Source organism: Strix aluco, chromosome 9 (genome assembly GCF_031877795.1).
Source record: "Strix aluco isolate bStrAlu1 chromosome 9, bStrAlu1.hap1, whole genome shotgun sequence".
Taxonomy (NCBI): domain Eukaryota; kingdom Metazoa; phylum Chordata; class Aves; order Strigiformes; family Strigidae; genus Strix; species Strix aluco.
In genome coordinates this window covers 11,321,729-11,344,471 of record NC_133939.1, presented here as the reverse complement: position 1 = coordinate 11,344,471, position 22,743 = coordinate 11,321,729, and the positions used below count along the sequence as shown (strand labels likewise).

At 36.8% G+C, this 22,743-nt stretch overlaps 1 protein-coding gene across 1 annotated transcript in view; it reads left to right on the top strand.

The window, feature by feature from the left end:
* The window catches only part of FARSB (phenylalanyl-tRNA synthetase subunit beta), a 41,103-nt gene that overhangs the window by 3,063 nt on the left and 15,297 nt on the right, over positions 1-22,743 (top strand). Inside the window, exons 4-16 of the mRNA XM_074833687.1 lie at positions 181-253; positions 738-853; positions 1,291-1,441; positions 2,635-2,743; positions 5,129-5,199; positions 6,481-6,542; positions 6,625-6,676; positions 8,222-8,283; positions 8,707-8,914; positions 9,338-9,418; positions 12,287-12,379; positions 14,491-14,608; positions 21,249-21,401. Coding sequence (XP_074689788.1) covers positions 181-253; positions 738-853; positions 1,291-1,441; positions 2,635-2,743; positions 5,129-5,199; positions 6,481-6,542; positions 6,625-6,676; positions 8,222-8,283; positions 8,707-8,914; positions 9,338-9,418; positions 12,287-12,379; positions 14,491-14,608; positions 21,249-21,401 — 1,349 coding nt within the window. The remainder of the gene's footprint in view (positions 1-180; positions 254-737; positions 854-1,290; positions 1,442-2,634; positions 2,744-5,128; positions 5,200-6,480; positions 6,543-6,624; positions 6,677-8,221; positions 8,284-8,706; positions 8,915-9,337; positions 9,419-12,286; positions 12,380-14,490; positions 14,609-21,248; positions 21,402-22,743) is intronic.

Here is a 22,743-nt window from a genome sequence, read left to right as displayed (position 1 = left end):
TTCAGTAGTTTGTTTATCACCCCATAGAAAACAAGTTTTAAACACTTAGGTAATTTACATGCAAGCAATGTTACCAATAAACTTTTCTACATATAATTGTTGATACATTTCTAAAGTTTCCTGCATTTGGGAAACTTTCTCTTTTTTTCAGTTACAGACTTATTTCTGGTTTTATTCTAGGATAAATCTCCCTAGGTACGAAAAAATAATACCAGCTCAGGGTGAAGGTCAGAGACTGATTATCACTGAAGAGGTAAAGTGTTTACTGCACCTTTTTAAATTTATTGAGAGTTTCTGAACCAGCAAGACAAGTATCAGTACCAATTCTATAAGAGCAGTGAGACTGAAACTCTTATTTGCAGAACCAGAGCTAAAGAAATTTAAATATCTCACTGTGATTTATTTTTAGGGAAGATGAGGGGGAGGAACAATAGACAAATTATTTTGAGTGAACCTAGTAGCAGATCAAATCAAAGTTTCAGGTGCTCAGTTCAGGTGCATTGACCTTCTGGGCCATTACACAGTCTATTGGAAACCTCCTTCTCTCTACCAGGCCAGGAGTGGGTTGGTTTGGGTTATTTTCCCCCTTGGGATTCTGATCTCTTTCCATGAATTTTCCTTTTGATTACTATTTTACAAAAGTGGATTTTATGAAGAAAAGTGCACATTTAATCAGTTTCAGTTTTGTATATTCTGTATACTTGAAATTTATAATGTGTTGCTGTTGTAAATTGCAGACTGTCCGAGTCCGTCCTCATGCTGTAGCTGCAGTCCTTCGTAATATAACTTTTACCAAGGAACGTTATGATAGTTTCATTGACCTCCAAGAAAAACTTCACCAAAATATTTGCAGGTTCGTGCTTAAGTTTAAAATAGTGTATAGTGTCTGCGTATGATTTTGTTACGTTAAGACTTTGCATCCCTGTTGTGGAGAGGCATTATATTTATCCTAAGGAAAATCTTTTATAGCAGCTCTCTTGATCCTTCTCATTTTCCTGCCTGATTCTGCATGCTCTCGATATTTTTCAACATAAATAGCTGTTACAGCTCCTGCGACAGTTGAGAAAGAAGCGTTTTGCAACAGTCCAATTGGATTTGCCTTTGACTGTTAGGTGTGTTAACATTCATTAAAATGTTATTATTCATGAAAATAACTTCTAGGCTTCTCAAAATTGCCCTTTTTCAGTAAGTTCTGTGAATGCAGAGGAGTATAGAGAGCATCATGAGATACTCTCAAAGGAACTCCAAATATTACTAGTAAAATCATTATTTTGCCTTCTTTCTTTCTAGGAGAAGAGCCTTAGTAGCAATAGGTACCCATGACTTGGACACCATCTCTGGTCCATTTACTTTTACAGCTAAAGCACCTTCCGAAATTAAATTCAAGCCCTTGAATCAATCCCAGGAGTACACAGCTTCACAAATTATGGATTTGTATAGGGTAAGTGGGATTTTTCGGACTTGTTGCACTAAAAGCAGGAAGATAAATTTCCAAGGCTTAACGTCTCTCATATCCTTGTTTTTAAGAGTTGTTCTTACAAATAAAACACAAGCTATCTTCTGTAGCTTCAGCCAGTGAACATTCCACATTTTGCTTATTAATGAGAAATTAATGGTAATATTTTATTTTTATTATCCATGAAAGATACATCATGGTGTTTTGTGGCTAAGCATAACTCTTAGAGTAGTGGGTTTGATATTAACCGTCTGATTTATCAAAGACTGTTTTTCATGATGCTCTTAATAATACTGTAAAAGGGTTGTGTATTTATCTATCTACACCGGTAAGAAACTCAGTGTACAAAGCTGAGAAAAGCCAGGGGTAAATAATACCAGATTTTTTATTGTTACTTTAATTTGGCCGATTTACTCGATGAAGATGTTGAATTATTTACCCAACTACATATTAGGCAGGTGTAGCTGTGTAAAGAGCTCAAATTAAGTCTGGCACTGCTCTTGGCCCGGCATCCTGATGAAAGGATTCTATGAGGTCTAATTTTATGATGTTTATGTGAGCCACTTTAAATGTCAGCATTTGAAAACGATACTATTGTCACTGTCGTTACAATATACTGCTGAAGCACACATATTGGTCATAGAGATAAATTCTTAAAGATCTCTTGACTAAAGATGAGTAAGAGAGCTAGGAAACAAGGGGAATCAGAGAGACTAAAAGTAAATTATGTTTTGGGTACAGCATATACCTATGTCATTGGAACAGATGTAAATTTTGAACCAAATTAAACGTGTCAGTATTCAGCAATTTATAATTAGAAGTATTCTAGTGCTAATTTTTATCACTTCTAAGGAAAGTTGTGTGCCCATTGAAGGATGTGTGCCCATGGGTTTGGCAATGAAAGGTCTGTTCTGCTGAACAAGGGCATTGTTTGGACAGCATGGCCTATGCATCTTTGAGAGAATCCTTAAAAGAAATAATTTTTAACACTTCTGAAGAAAACCAAAACTCCAGTTTTCTCATTTCAAAGTTCTCCTGCTTCAGAGAGCAAAAGCTTTTGATAGTGAAGTACCTCCTCTCTTTCAAAACTCCTGTTAATCTCTCAGCAAAGGATTGTAGCACTGTGGAATTTCACAAGTGAGCTAATGTGAAATTTAGGTTGTGTTTTGTTTCTCCAGACTGACAGCCACCTTCGGCACTATTTACACCTAATTGAAAACAAGCCACTTTATCCTGTCATTTATGACAGCAATGGTGTTGTTCTGTCCATGCCACCAATCATCAATGGTAAGATCACTTATGACTAGTTTATACTGCCGCTGCTATTTTGTGCGGGTGTCAGAGTGTCTAATAGAAACATTGTTGTGTAATAAGGATTATTCTGAAAATTGTTTCACTTATAATTTCGTATAGTCTTCTTTCCTTCTTTCAGTTTAAATGCATCCAAAATTTTTTGCTCCCTCCCTAGGCTCCTAGTGTTCTTCTTTTCTCATTGTCATCAAGAGGATATAAAAGTCCCACTGCAAACCTCTGCATTTAGTTTCTCATACCCTTCTAGAACTCAAGAAAGGTTCCTTGTGACAAGAACCTTTGTTAGGAAAGCATTTTGTTTGCATATGTAAATATTTTTCATCAGACATTTAGCTAAAAGAAGTGTGTAAGAAATTATTTTGTAAACTGGTAACTAACAGTCTGCTTTGTACTCTATTTTATGTGGTCACAGTAGGGAACTTTTCAGCTAGGTCTTAAGCCCAGTGTATTTATCAACAGTGTAAACAAGTTCTTGTGGATCCTTTTGCTATCACACAAGGATTCCAGAAGACTTTAATGGCTTTAAAAGAATAAATCGGTCTAGACTTTTTTGTATTGTTTCTAAACATGGGTTTCCTCTGAATACAAAAGAAACTATGGGTGATTTTTGAGAACCATGTTTACTGAAGCCAGTTAATGATGTGGCAAGAATTACTCCTTTAACAAAGATTTTTCAGTATACCTGTATATTTAGGTGAAGAATCAGTAACTTCCCCTACCCTGACTGATAAAATCTGCAGTGATAATCTCTTTGAATGTATTTTTCCTAATTGACCGTATCCATATCTTAAACAGCTAACCCAAATCTTCTTAAAAGGCAGCTCAAACTCTGTGGCAGGGACTGGTAAGAGCAACTGTTCTGAATTGAAGGTGGTGTCAACCACTGTGTCTGATCCTTGTTAGGCTCATGCCAACTTTGGAGTGTTCCATGTATAATCACTGCATATTGTTTACATTTTATCAGTTAGAAAGGTTGAGCTAAATTTAATACCTGTCTCTATTTTAAAGAACAGTATTTGAGAGAAGCTTCCAGGTTAAAGGTACTTTTTAAACAGATAATGAAATGTAAACATCTGTATTAGTTTTTTGGATTATCTACAAGCACTTAAGTGAAAGGTTATATTTGCTTTGAAGTGAGTCCAGAAATGCTGAATACATTCCATCTGCAAAGAGGTACAGCACACCATCAAAGGGAAGGGAATAGAAGATCCCTCAGTCTTAAGATCTCCAGTGCACCTAACTTTCAGTCTAGCTGTGACCTAGTTTCTCCAGTAGGAAACTAAAACACAGAAGCTGAATGACTTGCTCAGGGTCAAACAGAGGAAGCGAGAATGCCCATGGGTACCCAAGCCTGTGCTTCCCTTTGCCTCCCGTGGGGTGCATCTGCATTAGTGAGCAGTGCAGTGAAAGGCAAGAAGGACAAAGAGGCTGGATTTGGCACAATCCCATACAATTCTAGGACTGCGTATGTCCATGCTGCGTGGTGACCAGCAATGAAATTCATTCAGGGTCTGCACTGCACATCTATACCTAACAGGCAGTACGAGGCAGATTTCTGCACAGCTGCTCTCGATTGCTTGTGACTTACAAACAGAACCCCACTTTTGTAGGGAACCAACTACTGGGGGACACTGCATCCAATTTGCAAGAGAAACACTTTAGGTGATGCCCCTAAGTGTATGTTCTATTTTGCTTCTTCCAGATGAGAAGCAGTTTTGAGTGCATCGGTGATGTGCTTCAGTACACACCTCATGTCTCCCAGCACAGACACAAAGCAAATTCATGCCTGAAAGTAACCCCTGCTAGGACCTGAATCACTAACGTAGACAAACCCATAGTATGTTAGCAGGCAGTGTCAAGAGATATTGGTTATTCACAGAAGTAGCTATGGATATTCACCAATCTAAACCACTTTTAAAAAAACTTTTCATACATTCCTGATAAGGCTGCTTTCTTGTGCATGTCACACATGAAATGCAAATGTGTTACTAAAGCCAGGACAGATGAGATGCTGTGGAGGTGCAGAACCAGTTTGCAACCAGCAGATGGCCACTATTCTGTTAGTTTGTTTCTTCAACTGGTTACCGAGATAGCGGTAGATTTGTGTGTCTTTCAAGGGAAAGCATAACCCCATCAGTAAATCTGGTCTGTCTTTTTCCTCTTTTTGATTTATAAATTTAAAAATAAAAGGAGATGCTATTCTGGTAAGAATTGTGAACGTTGGTACAGTAGACATCATGGCTTTTTAAGCTGTGGAAGATGACAATGATCTTTCTGAATCACAAAAGAAGTCAGTATCACTGTCATTGCAAGAAAACTAATAACATTTCTTAATTATCTTTTTGTCTTTACATGTTTTAGGAGATCATACGAAAATAAACGTAAACACCAGAAATGTGTTTATTGAATGTACAGGCACAGATATTACAAAGGTAAATTAATCTTCCCTGCTTTTGATATGCTGCAATATCATTGTTTTCACTTTGGGTCATAGAACTCCAATACAAAGACCTACAATAGCCAGGCATTTACTTTATGGAGCAGACCTCCCATTTCAAAAGGGCAGGATAGGTTGTGAGACTCTGCGGAATTCCTTCAACCCAGTTTTAGGCTTATCCATAGTCAGTGTTGTGCTTTCGTTGGATTTTGTTTTTACTGTGCCGTTACATTGACACTAAGTGTTCAGTTTGTACAAGAAAGTAATTTAAGTAAATTGGGTGGGCTTGAACACTTTTTCTAAATCTGAAAGGCTTCGAAAAGAGCAGAATCACTAAGACTGCCTACTTTGCTGGAATACTCTTTGTAAAGAATCATTTTGTCTCCTACTTAAAATTTAGGCTGAAGGAAGGAAGCCGACACTTTTTCTTCTTAGTTATCTGTTTCAAGCAGGGATGCTGTGCAAATAATTGTCAAATTGAAATCTTTCCATATGCAAATTCTGTAACTCAAAGCTGAAGCGTGAAAGCCTAGCAGTTATAATTGCCTGTTCTTGAATATAGGTTGTGCATTCATTGATAGTTTCCCTAAAGTGCGTATTTTGACACTTAAGAGTAACACCACTTTAAACTTATCCTACTACACAGTATGTTAACAACACAAATAAATTTGCACATTGGGGAGCAGCTTCTAAGCAACCTAATAACCTTCTTGCTACTGTTTGCCTTGATAGTAAAAATAAAAATAGTGCTGTTCTGTTTACATGAAGGAAACTATACTGTGAGTCATAAAAAAATCCCTTGTAGATTGAGAAGTTGATCTGAATCTCATGATTATGTTTTGTTATAAAACAAAAGATTTTGCAGATGAGGTTATTTGATAATATATTTCTAAACAATGCAAAGTCCTCCAGTCCCTACATTCTCACTTGGAACTTCAGTGAAACAACTAATTAGACTAAAGGTTGGGAAGACCCTGTTCCAACTGGGAATAAAGACTGTGTGTATCTTCAGAACAGAGTTTAGCAAAAATATACATGGTTTAGAACCGTGAAAACCAAATATTTCAAGTTTTTGCATAGAAGTCTTTGCAGCAGCTTTTTTTAAAATTCCATCTAGTATTCTAGACTGCTAGGATTTGGTTCTTAAGTTATTAAATAGAATAATGAAGAGAGTGTAAGACAAGATTTTTTTCCCCTATTTTTTGTTATGATATTTTGTCTACTTCAGCACAAGTAGATGACGGATTTCAATGTGATTATTATCTTTATTTTGTAGGCAAAAATTGTTCTTGATATTATAGTCACGATGTTTAGTGAGTATTGTGAGAAGCCATTCAGGTGAGTATAAATCTCCAGTCAGAGAGATACTACATTTGGGCCATGTGTTAAACACATTTTTACTTTTATTTTTCTGTCTCAGTGTTGAAGCAACAGAAGTGGTTTATCCTAATGGGAAGACCCACATCTATCCGGTAAGCATAGTGATATAATATCTTGGTGTCCTTGGGGAGAGGATTTTATTTACACAAAATCTGGTAAGAATGACATTGTCTCTTTTTCTGCAGAGGCAGAAGGTTCTGACCTGTAGTGTAAAAGCTTAGCTTGGCATTATCTATGTATTAGTGAGTCAGGGCCTTCTCTAGCCCCATGAAAAATAAATCCAGCTTTCCCTTATCTAGGAAACTCATTCTGAAGCTCTGCTAATTTATGATAAGGCTAAAAATACAGTCTCACTGACATGCCTGATACTCCAAAAAGAAGGGTAGGGTTTAAAGTTACGAGTGGTAACCACTATTGTGGTTTGAAGTTCATGTGATACAAACTTTTTTAGGAACAAGTAAAGATTGCAATCAAAGGTCATAATCTGTGTCTAAAGCCTTTAAAACCTACGTGTTCCAAATCAGGTAAAATGAATGCAGGAAGAGGTCCTTCAGCCTTAAGCCAGTGGACAACAGAAATCAGCCTCAGCATAACTTATTTATCAGATCTGGAAGCTTTAATGCCCTTCAGTTAAAATAACCTTGTAACACTGGCTTTTTCAGTCTTTCACTTTATGGACTCCAACTATATAGAGGTCTATAAAGCAGGATGTTGACATCAAGTGCAGGTTTGCCTGTGTTCAGAGTCCCAGACAGACCTCTTTGCAGTAATGGAGTCTTACTTTTTTGTTCTCTTAATAAGTATAAAGAAAGCAATTCCTCCTGTTTCCTGAAAGTAACTGAAGACAGAGATCTGGTTGAGTTCATAAAATCAGATGTATCAAGCAAGTACAAACTGTTTAGAGGGAAAGAAACTTATTTTTACTGAGAGTTTTTCTAGTGGTGTTTTAACTTTTAGCAATGTCAGTTTTAATCAACAGAGACCTAGAATCCTGAAGAGATATCCAACAAAACAGAAATCTCTGCAATAACTGAAGAAGCTTCCCTAGATAAAATAGAGAAAAAAATACCCAAAGTTTTAGATGCTAAGGTTTTTAAGGATTTGTATATCTAGAAGTTTAGAAACACCAAAGTAAATACATACAAAATAACTTTCTCAAATATGCTGCAAACTTTCTAAGTAAAATACCACTAGAGATTTCTGTGCCAATACGGAAATAGAAAGTTTTCTTTCCTTTTCCTCCTCAAAGTCATTTGATCTGTACTAGACCATGAGATCTCATGCATGACCATTCACTGCTTTAGGGCTTTGACTTAGGATGAACTGGTGACTAAAACCTTTCAGAACCTCTGTTACTTGCATATATCAGAAATTATCGGAAGTTTCAATAACAGGGATTTCACGCTGCATTCAACCTTGTAGCTTAACCGAGAACAGCTTTTACATCACGTACTACAATATGTTTTCAAGAATCCTGTTATCTTAAAATACTAAGTTTAGCCTATATTCCACACTTGCCTTCTATCATTTAGTATCGTAATTAGAAGAAGCTAGATTACTAAGATGTCAAAATTGAATCGTCTTAGGTAGAAATGGCAGGCACTGTGTATGCTGAAAAGCTTTCTCTTTCTTTTTAGGAACTGGCTTACCGAAAAGAGAAGGTGAAACCTGAACTCATTAACAAGAAAATAGGAATCAGGTGTGTTACTGCAAATGAAAACTTCATTTTTACTCATAAACATTAATTGTGAAAAAGGTACTAGAAAACATTGATTATTGCATTGTTTTTAAAATGTTTACACTATGTGATTTATTTGCTTTTTAATTTATCACAAGTGCAGGGGTTATCTTGGGTAATTAGATCAACTCTGTAAGACTTCTTCCCCTGTTTTGAAGGAAAGTGAGTGACTCTTTGTGGCCTCACAGAACTGTTATGAAGTAAAGAAAAATGATTGTGTCAAGAGTCATAATCTGAGCTGGTTCTGATAGAATACTAAGTCTATGTACAGTCCATAAAGATTCTTCAGGATATAAGGCAGTGCAACAGGAACATTGATTACTTTAAAAAGCCAGTTGATATAGTGCAAGATCCATAAATTACTACTCTCTTGTTTTGTTTCAGTGAAACTCCATCAAGCCTTGCAAAGCTGCTGACTAGGATGTGTTTGAAGTCACACGTCATAGGGAATGGGAACAATATAGAGATTGAAATCCCTCCTACCAGAGCGGACATTATCCATGCATGTGATATTGTAGAAGATGCAGCAATAGCTTATGGTTATAACAACATTCAGATGACTATTCCGAAAACGTACACCATAGCTAATCAAGTAAGATTGCTCCTTCAAGTAAATGCTCTGTTGTCAGTAAATGACTAGTGCATGCCAGAAGGGCTTTGGGGAAAACAGAACCTAGGAATTAAATATTTTGACATGCTTTGCCTTGAGAAGTATTTACCATGGATAGGATACAAAACAGATGCCCCACTGATTTGAATAAGTCCAAGACCAGTGGTTGCTGGTACTTGAAAAAAGACGGGGTTTAAGTAGTGAGCCCATATTAAATCTCTAATTGAGAGATTCATTTCCTCAGGCAAGCCTGAAGGCAGCTGGCTGACGCTTTCAAAAATTTTAAGCGCACAAGCATAGTACTTCCCTAGTGAATTCACCGTAATGTAACAGGCAGAATCACCTCAGGAAAGAATACAAAAATGTTTTTAGATGGAAGTTGAAAACTTTTTTGTTTCATTTTAGCTCCCCCTCAATAAGCTCACAGAACTTCTGAGACTGGACTTGGCAGCTGCTGGATTCACTGAAGCGCTCACTTTTGCCCTGGTATATTATACTGATTGCATATTTTTCTTACTTGCATGTTGGAACAGTGATGCAGCCAAAACTGCAGAGGATGGTCTGAGGATATGTTGTTGTATAAATGTACCAGTATTATCTGTTACTGTTTTGGCAGGGGATTGTTTGCTAGTGCTTTGGAATTACAGTATTTTGTGAGTTTGTAGGTCAGAGAGATTGAATGAGTTAATGTGGCATGTAGTTCTAAGTATAGAGGCAAAAATAGCTGCTGAAGTACTGGTTTTAGTTTAACTTGATAGGATGAAATTGTAAGACAGCAAGTCTCTCTCAAGACTTTGATCACCAGATGATGTGAAATTCATCATAGTTTGATAATCTTGAAAACAAACGTTAAAATTTAGTACTTTCTGTACTAATCTCTAAACTTACTACAGTTTAGAGATTACCCTGTTTCTAATTGTCTCTTTTTACTGTTGTCACTTGCCCATGATTCCTTGCACTAGATACCAAGCTGATATGTAGTTATTCAGTCAGCAAATAATTTATTTTAAGAATACCTGTAAAAAAGTTATAATACACACTAAGGGAACACAAGTTCTCTGTAAATTTCACCACAGGTGGGGTTTTTTTTGCATGGAAGAACAAATAAAAATACAGTAATTGTTGTTACCACTGGTTGCAGGTGTTAGTCACATTATTTGTTACAGCCATGCCAATAGTCTTTTACCAAGAAGTAGGATGTTGCAGCAGCATGTGCCACTCCAGTACTAACAGCTGGCATAATTTCTAATACTGAAATTTTGCATCAGGATTGTTTTGTTGAAATAAAATGTTCGGTAGGAAATACCATCTTTGTCATGGCCACTTGTTCATACCCCTTTGCCATAGCTGTGAGCTGGATCAGAGAACCTGATCTACTATTAAAAAAAAAAGTTAAATATACCCCCATGCCCTCCAAATGTATATGCTAACTGTCTGTATGTGGAGATTGGCATAGTCAGCTATTGAAAATGCACTATACCTTTTAGAAAAGCCTTTCTGTTGCAAGATCTGCTCAAAGCCGTTGCCTTAAAGTGAAGTTTGTAGGCATTTTAGCATAGGGGGAGCTACCATCACGTATTCTATTAAAAACTGGAATTTCTCAACCTTTTCCCAAACTTAAAACTAGATGGCCAGAAGTATACATCCCTGAAAGTACACAGCCTTTTAAGAGATAGTTATCTGATCACAGATTATTTTTTGATAACTTACTCAAAGATTTTTAAAATACCGTGATGCAGACTCCTAAAACACTCACATGCATTTGAAAAATTCAGGTATTGCAGCCAAAGTTGGCAATCCGAATGGATTGAACAAAATGTTAACACCTTCAGATTTCATGGATTTTCAAAAGCAAAATTTGGACTAATTCTATAGTCTGACAAATATATTACAGTTTTAATATTCTGTTACTAACTCATTTAAGTATCATGCTGGGGTATAATATGTATAACATGATCAAGCTTTTATAGATTTTCCTTATCCATTAATAAATATAATTCCATTTTTTCAGCACTGAATAGGTAATATGCTCAAAACCATCTAGTATATTACATCACTACAGCTGAGGACCTCTATGAACTGCAACAGCAGAATTTTGTAAGATCATGCAGTATATCATGTTATCACATTACATATTTGTATTTCTGCTGTGGCATGGTGAAACCCACAGTCTGATATATCACCAACACTTTGTTAAAACACCAATGTGAGGCCTATGACTATGACAAATATCATTTGTGCTACAACATTCTGTAGCCCAGTGTTACATGACAAACACTGCTTATGTATTTGTGCATAGTCTGTTTCTTGGTTTGAGCCCCAAATTATACTCGTACACAATAACATTGCTTTCTCTGAGGAGCTCCAACTGAGCCAAAATGCATTTAGTTAAATTGAAGTAACATACCATAGTTTAGATACACATCTGAAAACTGTTTAACAGTTTTCTCCTCCTAAGGTCAGCATTCATTTAATATTTTATTTTTTTGTAGGCAATAATCCATTTTTTCAGATGATATCATCTGCTCATTTTCCTCACATTTGGTCTATCAACACACTTTTCGGAGTGCTGCCAGTGTAAAGGGAACACTTCTGGGAGACTGCAGTATACTAGCAAATTCCCAATTACATGCCTAGTCTGCTATTGGTTTCTTTAATACATTAATAAAGCTATAAATTCTGGAAATCTGAGTGTGGATCTTATCAGTAGCATCTGTTGCTGTATGTGCACAGACATTGTCTGAGCCTTACAAAGTGCACGTGTATTTCTTTGCTGACCAGCTTAAAAACACACTTCAGGAATAAGGGCTTTAAAAATACTCCAACTCAAAAACATTAAAACAATGATGAGCTATGAGAATTCCTATGCAGCTATGAAAATTGGAGGCTTGGCCATATGACCTGTTTTTCACAGACAGTACTTTACTTTCTATAAGTAGCCCCAAGGGATTGTTTTCTTTGTGAGAAAACTTGGGTACCATTCACTTTACAAGTGCTATTTTCAGAATAAAATACTTTACCCACTGCAAGTCAGGGGGCAGAATCTGAGCTGCTGTTTTTAAAACAGATGACAGCAATCCTTGAAAGAAGCCTCAATAAACACTTGCCTTTTTTAAAAAAAAAACTAGCTTTATTTGGTTTGTAATTAACATTTGTAGATAAACCAGTTTGCCTAGCCTTAAGACTGGGGCTTAATTTTTGTTATGAGTGGGTGTTGCACATGAGAGCATATATTATAGGGCCTTGGAGCAAGTGCTACAATTACATTGTTGATTCTTGATATCCAATTTCAACATTGGCTTACTGTCTATTCTAACTACTTGACCTTGGTGGGTTTTTTTCTCTTCCTCTCAGTGTTCTCAAGAAGACATTGCAGATAAACTGGGCATGGATATCTCTGCAACAAAAGCAGTGCGCATAGCAAACCCCAAAACAGCAGAATTTCAGGTGAGATAATTCACAACATTGTCACAAATTCTGTACTTAAAGAGAAAAGAAAGGAACCAACAGGAAGTAAAATTTATAAACTATAGAGCTACTTTTCCTGCATTAAAGAGGATGTGCATAGTTATGTACTAAACTTGCTAGCAGTCGTTTTCTGTTACTCTTTCACTGAGAAATACCTTATTTCATGTGAAATAGTGTTAGCTTTTCAATAATGTAAAATACCATGCTCTGTATGAGAGCATGTGGCAAAATTGAGCTGAAAATCCCAGATGATTGATCAACTCCTGCATTTGGAAAAGCCATTCAATATAAATGGAACTACTAGACTTGCCAATCTCTAAACTTCCTGAACTCTGCATAGGAAATGTTTTTTTAAAAATTATTAACCATTATTGCTCTTTTTTTAAATCTTGTATTGCTCTTTTAAGTATTTTAATGGCCATTTCTAGATCATTTGATCTTTGCTAGAACAGAGAATGAGAGCTCAAATACAATATTCTCAACAATTCTGAAAATACCTAAAAGTGTACCCATGGTTTTTATATTTCTTTTGGAGAGTGTTTTTTTTAAAAAATATGCTTTCTTTAGTTTACAGCAAAGGTAAATTTAGAGGGTTTTTTTGTTTTGAACCTAAGAAATACAAAGGTAAACACTCCGTAGAAAGGGTTAGAAAGCTTCAGCAGTCTGTGGGTATTAATGTTTTGTGATTTATGTTCTCTACTCAGGATCTTCTTCAGTAAGTCTGATTTCTCTGAGTGTCTAAAATACGTTTCTAGATCTTATCTCTAATACAAAAAACAGTCTCCTGCTGCTCTGAGATTCAGGAACAGAATTTTTGGGTACCTTCATGTATTTTCTATTTGGTACCACAAATAAGCAGTCATGATTATTCACCTGTTCATATACATCATTTGGAATGGTAATTACAACTGGGCAATATAGAATGTACCACAAACAAACAATACTGAGTGTGAGCAAAAAGAGAAAAAGTGGCAGCCCCTCTAGCCAGGTACAATTTCAGATTCCTGTTCTTCAAAGACTGCAGGCCTTTGCAGAAGCAGTGCTGCTAAGCAGTTATGTTACTGTCTGAATATTTGAATATTTCTTACGGCAAAAATAGCCTCAATCTTTTAAAATCTGTAGGCATCCCTGAAAATTGGGAAGGATTACTTTTTGTGATGCACTACAAACTTTCAGCTTTAGATGTTAACTGTGATGGGATTCTCAGGATGACTTCTCCCCCATCCCCTATCCTCTGCCAGCAAGACAAGGGCAGGGTGATGCTCTCTTCCATCTCAGTTTGCAGCTGGAACTCTTAATTGGTTAAGAAAAGTAAGATAAATAGACAGAAATGCTGCATGACCAATGATAAGAAGTAAATTGTGGCTGAGCACATTGTAACTTTTAACCTGAAGTCAAGCAGCAGACAGTCACTTCCATCCCTTTTCCATTAGATTTACTGAATTAGACTTTTCCAGTTTGAAAAAAAAAATAAAATGGTGCACTTCTAAGGAAGTATTTGAATGGAGAACACCAGAAATATGTGTGCATGTATTTGCAAGAACAGTAATATGATTGCCTCTTGCTTGGTTGCTTGGTTCTTTGCATACGTTTTGTATGTATTTCAGCTTGTCCACAACTGCAGTCAGAATATATCTGTTTCTGTTACTTAGGTTCTGCCTGTATCACTGATTAATATCAGGAGGTATCAAGATAATATTTCAGATAGCATTTAGTATTTCCAAAATAACACTTAGTATTTACCTTTTGAATAAGGGAGATTAAATTTATGGGATTTTTTTTGCACTTCGTTCTATATTATTTGTTTTTCTACCCTGAGCTGCAGATCAAGCATCTGTGAAATGATACCTATTCTTAAGCTCACATATACGGTCTTTCAGAAAATGCAGTATAAAGAACATTCAGAGAATGTACATTTTCAAGTTTAATAATTCTAAACCAAAGATGCTTAAACGTAAGAGATAAGTGCAGTATTTGTACCCGACTACTTTTAAACGTTTGTTACAAATGAGAAAAACAAAAAATTAAGAAGACTAACATTAGCTATTTTGGAAGGTATTTCACTTGCAGCATCCATGTTTGTCCTGCAGGTGGCACGTACAACCCTCCTTCCAGGGCTGCTGAAAACTATTGCTGCTAACCGAAAGATGCCCTTGCCTCTCAAACTCTTTGAGATTTCTGACATTGTAGTCAAAGATCCTAATACAGGTAAGAGAAGGTTCCTCAAAATCTTTGATAATGGAAATACATTTACATACCATATGGTAGTAGTAAATAAATGTTTGTTTCTTTAAAAATGTAATAGTCATTACATACCACATTGGGGTTTTTTATTTATGTGCACAGCGCGAGAGTTAAGAGATTGGCATAATGGGCTAGATTTTAGAGTGGCTAGAGATACAGTTCCATTTTAAATGCTCTCTCAAAAGTGCCAGTAGATATCTTGCAAATATTTTTAGGCATCCAAATATCACTTAAAATCTGTCAAGAATACTGCAAGACCAATGACAAATGTAAGACAATTTTGCACTGAAAAAGAACCTGCTCTAAATTGCTTATGTTGATACACCCATTTTACTTGCTCTTAATCTAGTGCTCCTTTGTATTCTTATCAGGGATGAAACTCATGAGAAAAACTACCTGCTGGTAACGTTCTCAAGTGGCACAGACCTTGGGAAAGTAGTAAATATTGAAGGCATGCTGCTATTACAGTACTAGAGCCTGCTTAAACTGCTGCAGTCTCAAAGATGCACAGCCCAACTGAAAAACAGTATGTCTCGAGCCTGGGAATAGCAGGTTGGATTTGCAGACAGATTCTATTCTGGAGAGCTGTAGTTCAGAGGAAAATTCTGGGGTCAGTGTGTCTCAACAAGAATCCCTTTTCCATCTTTCCGTCATCTTTAAACAGGCTTGCTTGTATTTGTTCTCCAGAATTACCCTCTGCAAAACTGACAACCAGTATGAAGAATTAGATTGGTAGCAGAGATACAGGGTAAAGAATGGAGCAAGTCTGTGTATAAAAATGTATAAATAAATAAAAAGCTCAACAGTATAAAATTTCCCCTCTCATCTATAAAAAGATTTACCATATCTTTCCACTTCATCCAACTATGCTAAGAAAGCACGGATGCCTTTGAATTGTTCTGTAACCTTAATTGTTTTAAGTGAAACAGCCAAAGCAGCTAGTTCACTTTTCAAAAGCTTCAGTGAAATCCCTCCTGTTTTGGGGCTTCTCTGCACCAATTTCACCATACAAAATCAAAATTTCAAATTTTTTAACTTGAAAAATGTATCACAGTAAAATGAACTGTAAAAATGGATTTTTAAACGTTAAAAATCTGTCTAAAATTTACTGATTCGTTTCTTTCTGTACGGTATATTAGGGGAAAAGGAGTGCATAAGCTACAACTTTTGGGAGGAAGTACATGTACACCGAGTTACAACTCTGAAGTTTGCCTCTCAATGAAAAAGGCTGACGTTACTTTAAATTCAGCAGCAGAAATGGTTCTGTTGTTTCATTATCTGGTTTCAGATTTTAGTAGTTGTGTTTAAGGTATCTGGGATCTGCAAAACAAAGGTTTATATAAGGCATAAACAAAATGGCAAGTAAATTGCTTTGGTGATGATTTTAATTTGTAGATTACTTTTTTTTTTTTAAAAAGAAACAAAAGCCTTGCCAAGCCAAATAAGCAGTTTTAGCAAACCATGTAGACTTTTTTTTATTAAATACAGACGGTTTGGTGGTGCAGCTCATTCCTTGTTGGGCATGCAGTTAGCTAGAATGCAAAAAATGTGGTACAGATGGCAGAATAGCATCAGCATTCTTCAGAACTAAGAGTGGGGCTATTTATCTTGGACTAAGGAGTGCATTTATTCTGGCTTCATAAAATTTGCAAGTTAAATTGTTACTTTTATTTTGTGTGTGTTAATTGTAGCTCTTAAAAGCTTTCATGTCTGTGGATGGCTGCTAAACAGTTTTATTGTGTACTTCATTTTGATAGGAATTGTTGCAACAGATGAAACTTCTGAGGCAGCAGCTTTGTACCCCATGCTCTTGGGCAGCCCTCTTACGGGTTGAGCACTTGCAGACTGTGAACAGTTTCTGAACTTGTTTTTAATGTCATATTTAGAATAACTACCGTCTTTCCCAAATTTACTTCCACAATTAAACTTGCCTAATAAACAGTTTGAAAGGTGAGGGGGGAAAGAAATAACTGGTAACTCTGCAAACACTGAAAAATGTGGGGTTGTCCTCTCACATATGGAATGAGATTTCCTGCAGAACGCTTATGTCATCAGACTGACTAATTTAATTTTATTATTTCATGATTTTGGCATGCAGAATTTCCAATTAATAATTTAAAAAGTATGGGTCAAAAGAGTACTGATATTAACTGTATTTGAAATGGCATCTTGTAGTCATTCATGTGTGAATGAACCTAGCTCTTTTAAACACACTGGTTTTCAATAAAATACCTTCTACACAGAACTCATGCTTACCAAGGTGAACTGAACATTATTTTCTCTTCAGACATATCTGGCAGAAAGGTTTGATGTACTAAATTAGCAAAACGTGTGCCAGATTTAATACAACTAAATGAAACCAAATCCGAGCAGAGATGTTTCTTCTCAAGGCAGAAGGAAATGTGCTGATTTTGAATATGTTACACAGCATTTGTGTGGTTAGCTTGTAACACTAGATAGTCACTTCTGGTAGGATAGTTACACTAGTGCAGCGTATAAATCATCACTTTACATCACCAGTCCTAACAGAGAATACCCTTTCTCTCCCTTACCACAACAAAAGAAATGAATCCATTAGAAAATCACCTCTAACCAGTGACCTTGGAGAATCTGGCAAGCTTATGGTAGCAAACGTTTAGCACAATTTACAACATTTGTGGGTACAGCTGCTGCCATATTTTGAAGCGTTCTCCCAAACTGTCTGGAAGTGTTAGTTATATGCAGAAAATAGTTCGGGATTTTTGTGAGGCTGAGAGACAAGTTTAAATGAGCAGGTGCTCCCTTTCAGATCACCAAGTCATTTTTCTAAAGCATCTCTAATTTGGAAGAGGGCAGCGTACAACACTGCTTTATCTTCCTCTGCACTCTTTTGGCTCACATATTTCTAACCAGCTGCCCATCCTTTGGATTGTTTTTCAGCAGCATCCCCAGGAAGTGCTTTGAAGTCTCAGGGAAAAAAAAAAAAAAATTTTAGGTTGACATACTTGGCAGGCTCATTTAAAAAATAGAAATGTTTCATGGCATGACACAAGAGATCTCTTAAGTGAGTTATAAAAAACTGAAGCATTTCTAACATCCACCAGCTTTTGCCTACAGTTCCTAATACTTTCTTTTTTTTCTTTCTATTGCCTGTAGTCAATGAACTTCTTGTGTTGTAATATAACTCTGTAAAGGCACAAGTTTTGTAACACTGCTTTTTTGAATGCTTGAAAATGCATCCTTTCATTTACCAAGGATTTCTACAGTTGAAACATGAGGTATAAAAATTGTTCTTTATGTTTATTTCTGATGCTTTAGTTAAGAATAGTGATCTGAAGATACTAGTTACCTGAACAATAATGAAAATAAAATTCAGATAGTTATCACAAATTCTGCTAGCATAACGACTCACAGAAAAAAAGGAAATCATTCTACTGAATGTCTAGTGCAGAGAACATGCTGTCTTAGGGAAGGGAAAAACATTTTCTTCTTTTCTGTGGCTCAGTAAATCCAACATGAAAATAAATTATCCACCAATCGTGACTGTATTACCGATTGGTGTCTTAGTAGAGCTGGGAAACAGAGATAAATACAATGGGACTGAACAGCCAGCATACTCAGACCAGAAATCAGATGTTGCATTTATTGGTATTTTCCCTGTAGCCTTTACTTTTCTGTGTTGCCATTTTAACTTCAGGATTGGATTCTCCAGCATTATTTAACACTGCAAATTATTAAAATGACAGGAAAAAGATCCTGAGTGACAAAATGCAGACTTACTGTCACAGTAAGTTCAGCTTTCAGTGACTGATGAGAGAACTTGCAGCTGTGTTGCCGTGTTGCTGCCCTAGAAGTTTTGAATGACTTTTGGCTCAAAAAGGCTGTGCTTTCATCTTTTGTGTAGGCTCTTGCTCCTGCATTTTGCAGGCTTTTTTAATCTGGGTATTTCTAGTCATTCGGTAAATGTTTTTCTGTTTAGTTTTTGACAGATTTTTTGTTACTAAATGGTTAGTTAGAGCAAGTAAATAAGATGTAAAGAAATTAGAGATCATTTTAAAATTAAATTATGTGGTAGATATTAACAGTTCAGGGAACACTCAATGAATGCTAAAGTTCCTGCTTACATTTAAGCTCACTGTACATCAAGCACAAAGATCAGCTCTGACAGGTCAGTCCAAAGGCTCGTTTAGGCCAATAACCTGTCTGTAACACTACTTAAAAGTGGTTGTCAGGGGAAGGGCGTGAGAGCAGGTATGCATATATAATACTTCCAGAATGCTCCCCTGCTTTTTGGCCACAAGTAGCTCAAGGACTTCCCAACTCAAACATGGTTCTTTGTCTGTAGTAAGAAGTAATAGATTTATCTCTTAGGAACCTCCTCTACCTCCTCAGAGCCATGTAAACTTCTAGCATCCACAAAATCCTGTGGGGAAGAAGTTTGCCTACTTAACTCTATGCTGCTTGAAGAACTCACTCCTTTTCTTGTTTTGAGCTTGGCTCCTGATGATTTTGATGTCCCTATTTCTTATATTGAATGCAGCAGCACACAACTGATGCCTGTAGAAAAGAACTGTCTCTTGAAGTCTGAGGTGCTCAGTTCTGATACTTATGTCCAGAACTCTGTGGAAGTACACTTCAGACCATAGGTGCAGCTATAACTCCCATGATGTCACTGCCTGTATAGGGACCTTTAACCACACTTTCTATGAGCGGTATGCAGTGCAGTGCCTTTTTTCCTGGGAGTACCAAGTCCAGCTGAGATGTTTCATGAGCAGAGGTACTGACATGCTCAGTGTGAGCACAAGTTGACTGTAAAGAACATAATTCACCCTGGCACATACCAGATTTCATGTGCCTTTCTTTTGGTAATTTCTGGAAAAAATTACGAAAGCCCTGTGGTTCTGCCCTACCTTAACTTGCAGACCAGACAGACTTACTCTTTTTACTCATTCATTCTTCATTCCTTCACTACTGAAGAGGTTCTTATTCACTCTTTCCCCTCAAACACTACAAGTATCAGAAGGATTTTTGTTAGGTTTTTTTTTAAAAGGGAATGCAATTGTTCTCAGTAAATACATTTCCTCCCTGTATCTAATCACCGTTAAGTGGAAGAGAAAGATGAGAACATCCATCTAGACATGAGCAACTAGGAGACTACAGAAGTCAGAGGACTTTCTAGAAAGGGAAGAAATCTGTGCATGAAAATCTGGCTGTAACTTGTTGCACTATATGTCAATATTAAGAAGCAGTGCAGTAAAGAAGGAGGTCAGCTGATGACTCACTGTCCATGCTATATGCGTATAAGCTGCCTGTTTGAGTAGCTCTAGTCTGATTAGGTGTGCTGAATGCCCTTGAGTGGCTGAAGCTGTTCAGGTGCCCTTCTGAAAGACCTGTCATGACTGGACTGCAGCTGAAAGGAGTCTGGTTTATATGCCACAGGGTTGCTTTACAGTGTGAACGGAAGCACGGTAAGTGGGAATGATCAGGAGGTTTCCTTCAGAAGTGCAGGTCTGGTCCAAACTGAAATGCAATGTACTTAAGATTCTTTCAAAGCATGTGAATGTCCAGAAGAAGAGGACAGTCACATAAAGGATCCTTCCCTGGTTTAAGCAAACTTCGCCCTTGTATACACCAACCTTGCTGAATACCTGCTTGCATTTTACCTTGAGAAGGTAAAGACACGAAGGCAATAAATAAGTTCACTACATTAATCAGTATTTTGGATTTCACTGCTGCTAACTGGCACCTGTGACAATAAACTTGTTACCCAACTCCTAGATTGTTCCTCTCCAAAAGTGTAAACGTTGAAACCCACAATGAGTAAAGCTTCAAGGTAGGCCACAGTAGTCCTAGAGAGTGTGTATTGCAATGGTAGTATAACAACATACTACTACATACTAATTCTGAAAGTTTAAAAAAGAAAAACATATTTTGATAAAATCAATAATGTAAGAAAACTTACAGCAGGGAGAAGGCAGGGGTTTGACTTCAAGAACTGTCCAGAGCGGGAAACACTCATGTCACAGTCTTGAGTTTGTGCAATGTAGCACGTTTTTCATAGTCACTTGGTTGTGGGAACATCTAAGATGATCATGAAAAGCATCAGTTGTGATTTGGAAACCTGTGTGAATTTAGATCTTTTCATAGATCACCATGCTAATGTTATTACTCATTTCAAGTTGTGGGCTAGTTGTTTTGTACTGGTAGTTATTCAGCAGCTGAGTTCTATAAATATTTAGCTTTTCCACCAGCATCTCAAGTTTCTTGATTGTCACTGAGTATTTGCATTTTGGCTAGTCTGTTTTTAATTTCTTTAACACTTAACTATATGCTTGGTACCTGTCACTGTGTAGAAGATACTTGTATGTAACAACCCTGTTTTCTGCCCAAGGGGTAGGATACTTTAAATCTTTCTTTACATTTCTGACTGTGAGAGTCCAGTGGGTTAAAGAAATCCCATTATTTCCTCAGATTATATGACAGGTGTGACAGAGAAGCTATTTTACATTTTATTTCTATTTTCAGCCTCAAGTGTCTCACAGTACAGCAGAAGAAAACTGATGCAAAAGGCATGGTTGAAAGTGTGATAAAGTTTCCCGGATAACATAATTGTTTCCTTCTTCAGATGTAGGTGCAAGAAACTACAGGCATTTCTGTGCAGTTTATTACAACAAAAGCCCAGGGTTTGAGATTATCCATGGTTTGCTGGACAGGGTCATGCAGCTTCTTGAAGTACCACCAAATGAAGAGAATGGCTACACAATCAAGGCAACTGAAGGTAAGGAAGACAGAGCTGCCGTGTACAGCAGAGGTTGTTCTGGTGCTGAAATGTTGCCCTACAATCTGAGGTGAATTTTTCATTGTTCTCAGCAGTAGGCACTAAGGATCAATATTATTATATATGCTATCATACTGCAGCATGATGAAATGATAATGAAAAGGCATTAACTGCATTCACTGATTGTAAAATGGGATTGCTGTCTTTCTGTGAGCTATTCTGAGTAGTTTTATATAAATTACAAGTTGACAGCTTTTTAAGGAGACGTATAGGAACACATATGCCTTGAGCTTCATGGACCATTTATAATTAATTGATCTGCTGATTGCAAGGGTAGGTAGGAATTCACTGAATTGATGAATATGCCAAATACCCACTGTATTCTTTATGGCTAACAGTGACTGGAAAAGACAACTTCTTACATCCGATCTTTTAGTTTATAGCTTTATTCATATGTAGCTTTTATTTATATATTCTTATGAAGATATATGCTTTATACATATATCTTTTATTCAAAGACCTGCTGTCTTTGAGACTGAGCTTGCTGCTTAGACAAGTAGTTGTGTAACAGCCCTCTTCCTTCTCCATACAGGGTGAGCTGCACATGAATTAAAAATAACATCCTTAAGTGCAAAATCTCCTCTGTGTATGTGCATATGCATGTAAGAGAGAAAGCAAGCAGGTTGACCCCATTACTTCACTGAGAGAGTGTAGGTTGATGCAGGAGAGCAAGCATCAGCAACTAATCTATTCTGCTACCTAAAATAACAGTGTAGTAAATACAGTGTAGAAAAACAAGACTGCAGGGATAGCAGCTGTGATTCTACTTGTATGTCATGCATTGGTGTTCAGAGATATGAGATGCTGACTCAAACTGACCCAGCTTGAAGAAGTGCCTCCATTCTGCACTTAGTGGAACAAGTGGCACTGACAGAGAGTCCCTGACGGCCTGACCGAGCTTGCCTATTCATAGAACTTCAATGAAAAATTGTTAGATGTCTCCCTGTTTTGCAGTGCACTGCCAAGATTCCAAACATAACACTTCAACTAAGGGGTCTCCTAGCACTTCAGTGCACATTTGTGTCATACATATCAATGCTTTTTTCCTTCCTGTCCTTTTTTTTGACAAAGTACTATTTTGCTCAGTATTATTTAGGCAGCTTTTCAAAGGGTTTATTAGAATATTGTTAATAGGATTCCCAGGTTGACCAGAGGAATGTTTAAACTATTGTACTTCTTGTTCTAATTCTACCAAGCACAGAACAGGTAATAGCAAAACTTCTAATTTGGAAGAGAACTGCGGTAGAAGGATTAGAAGACCCTCTGGGAGTTGGGTACTCAG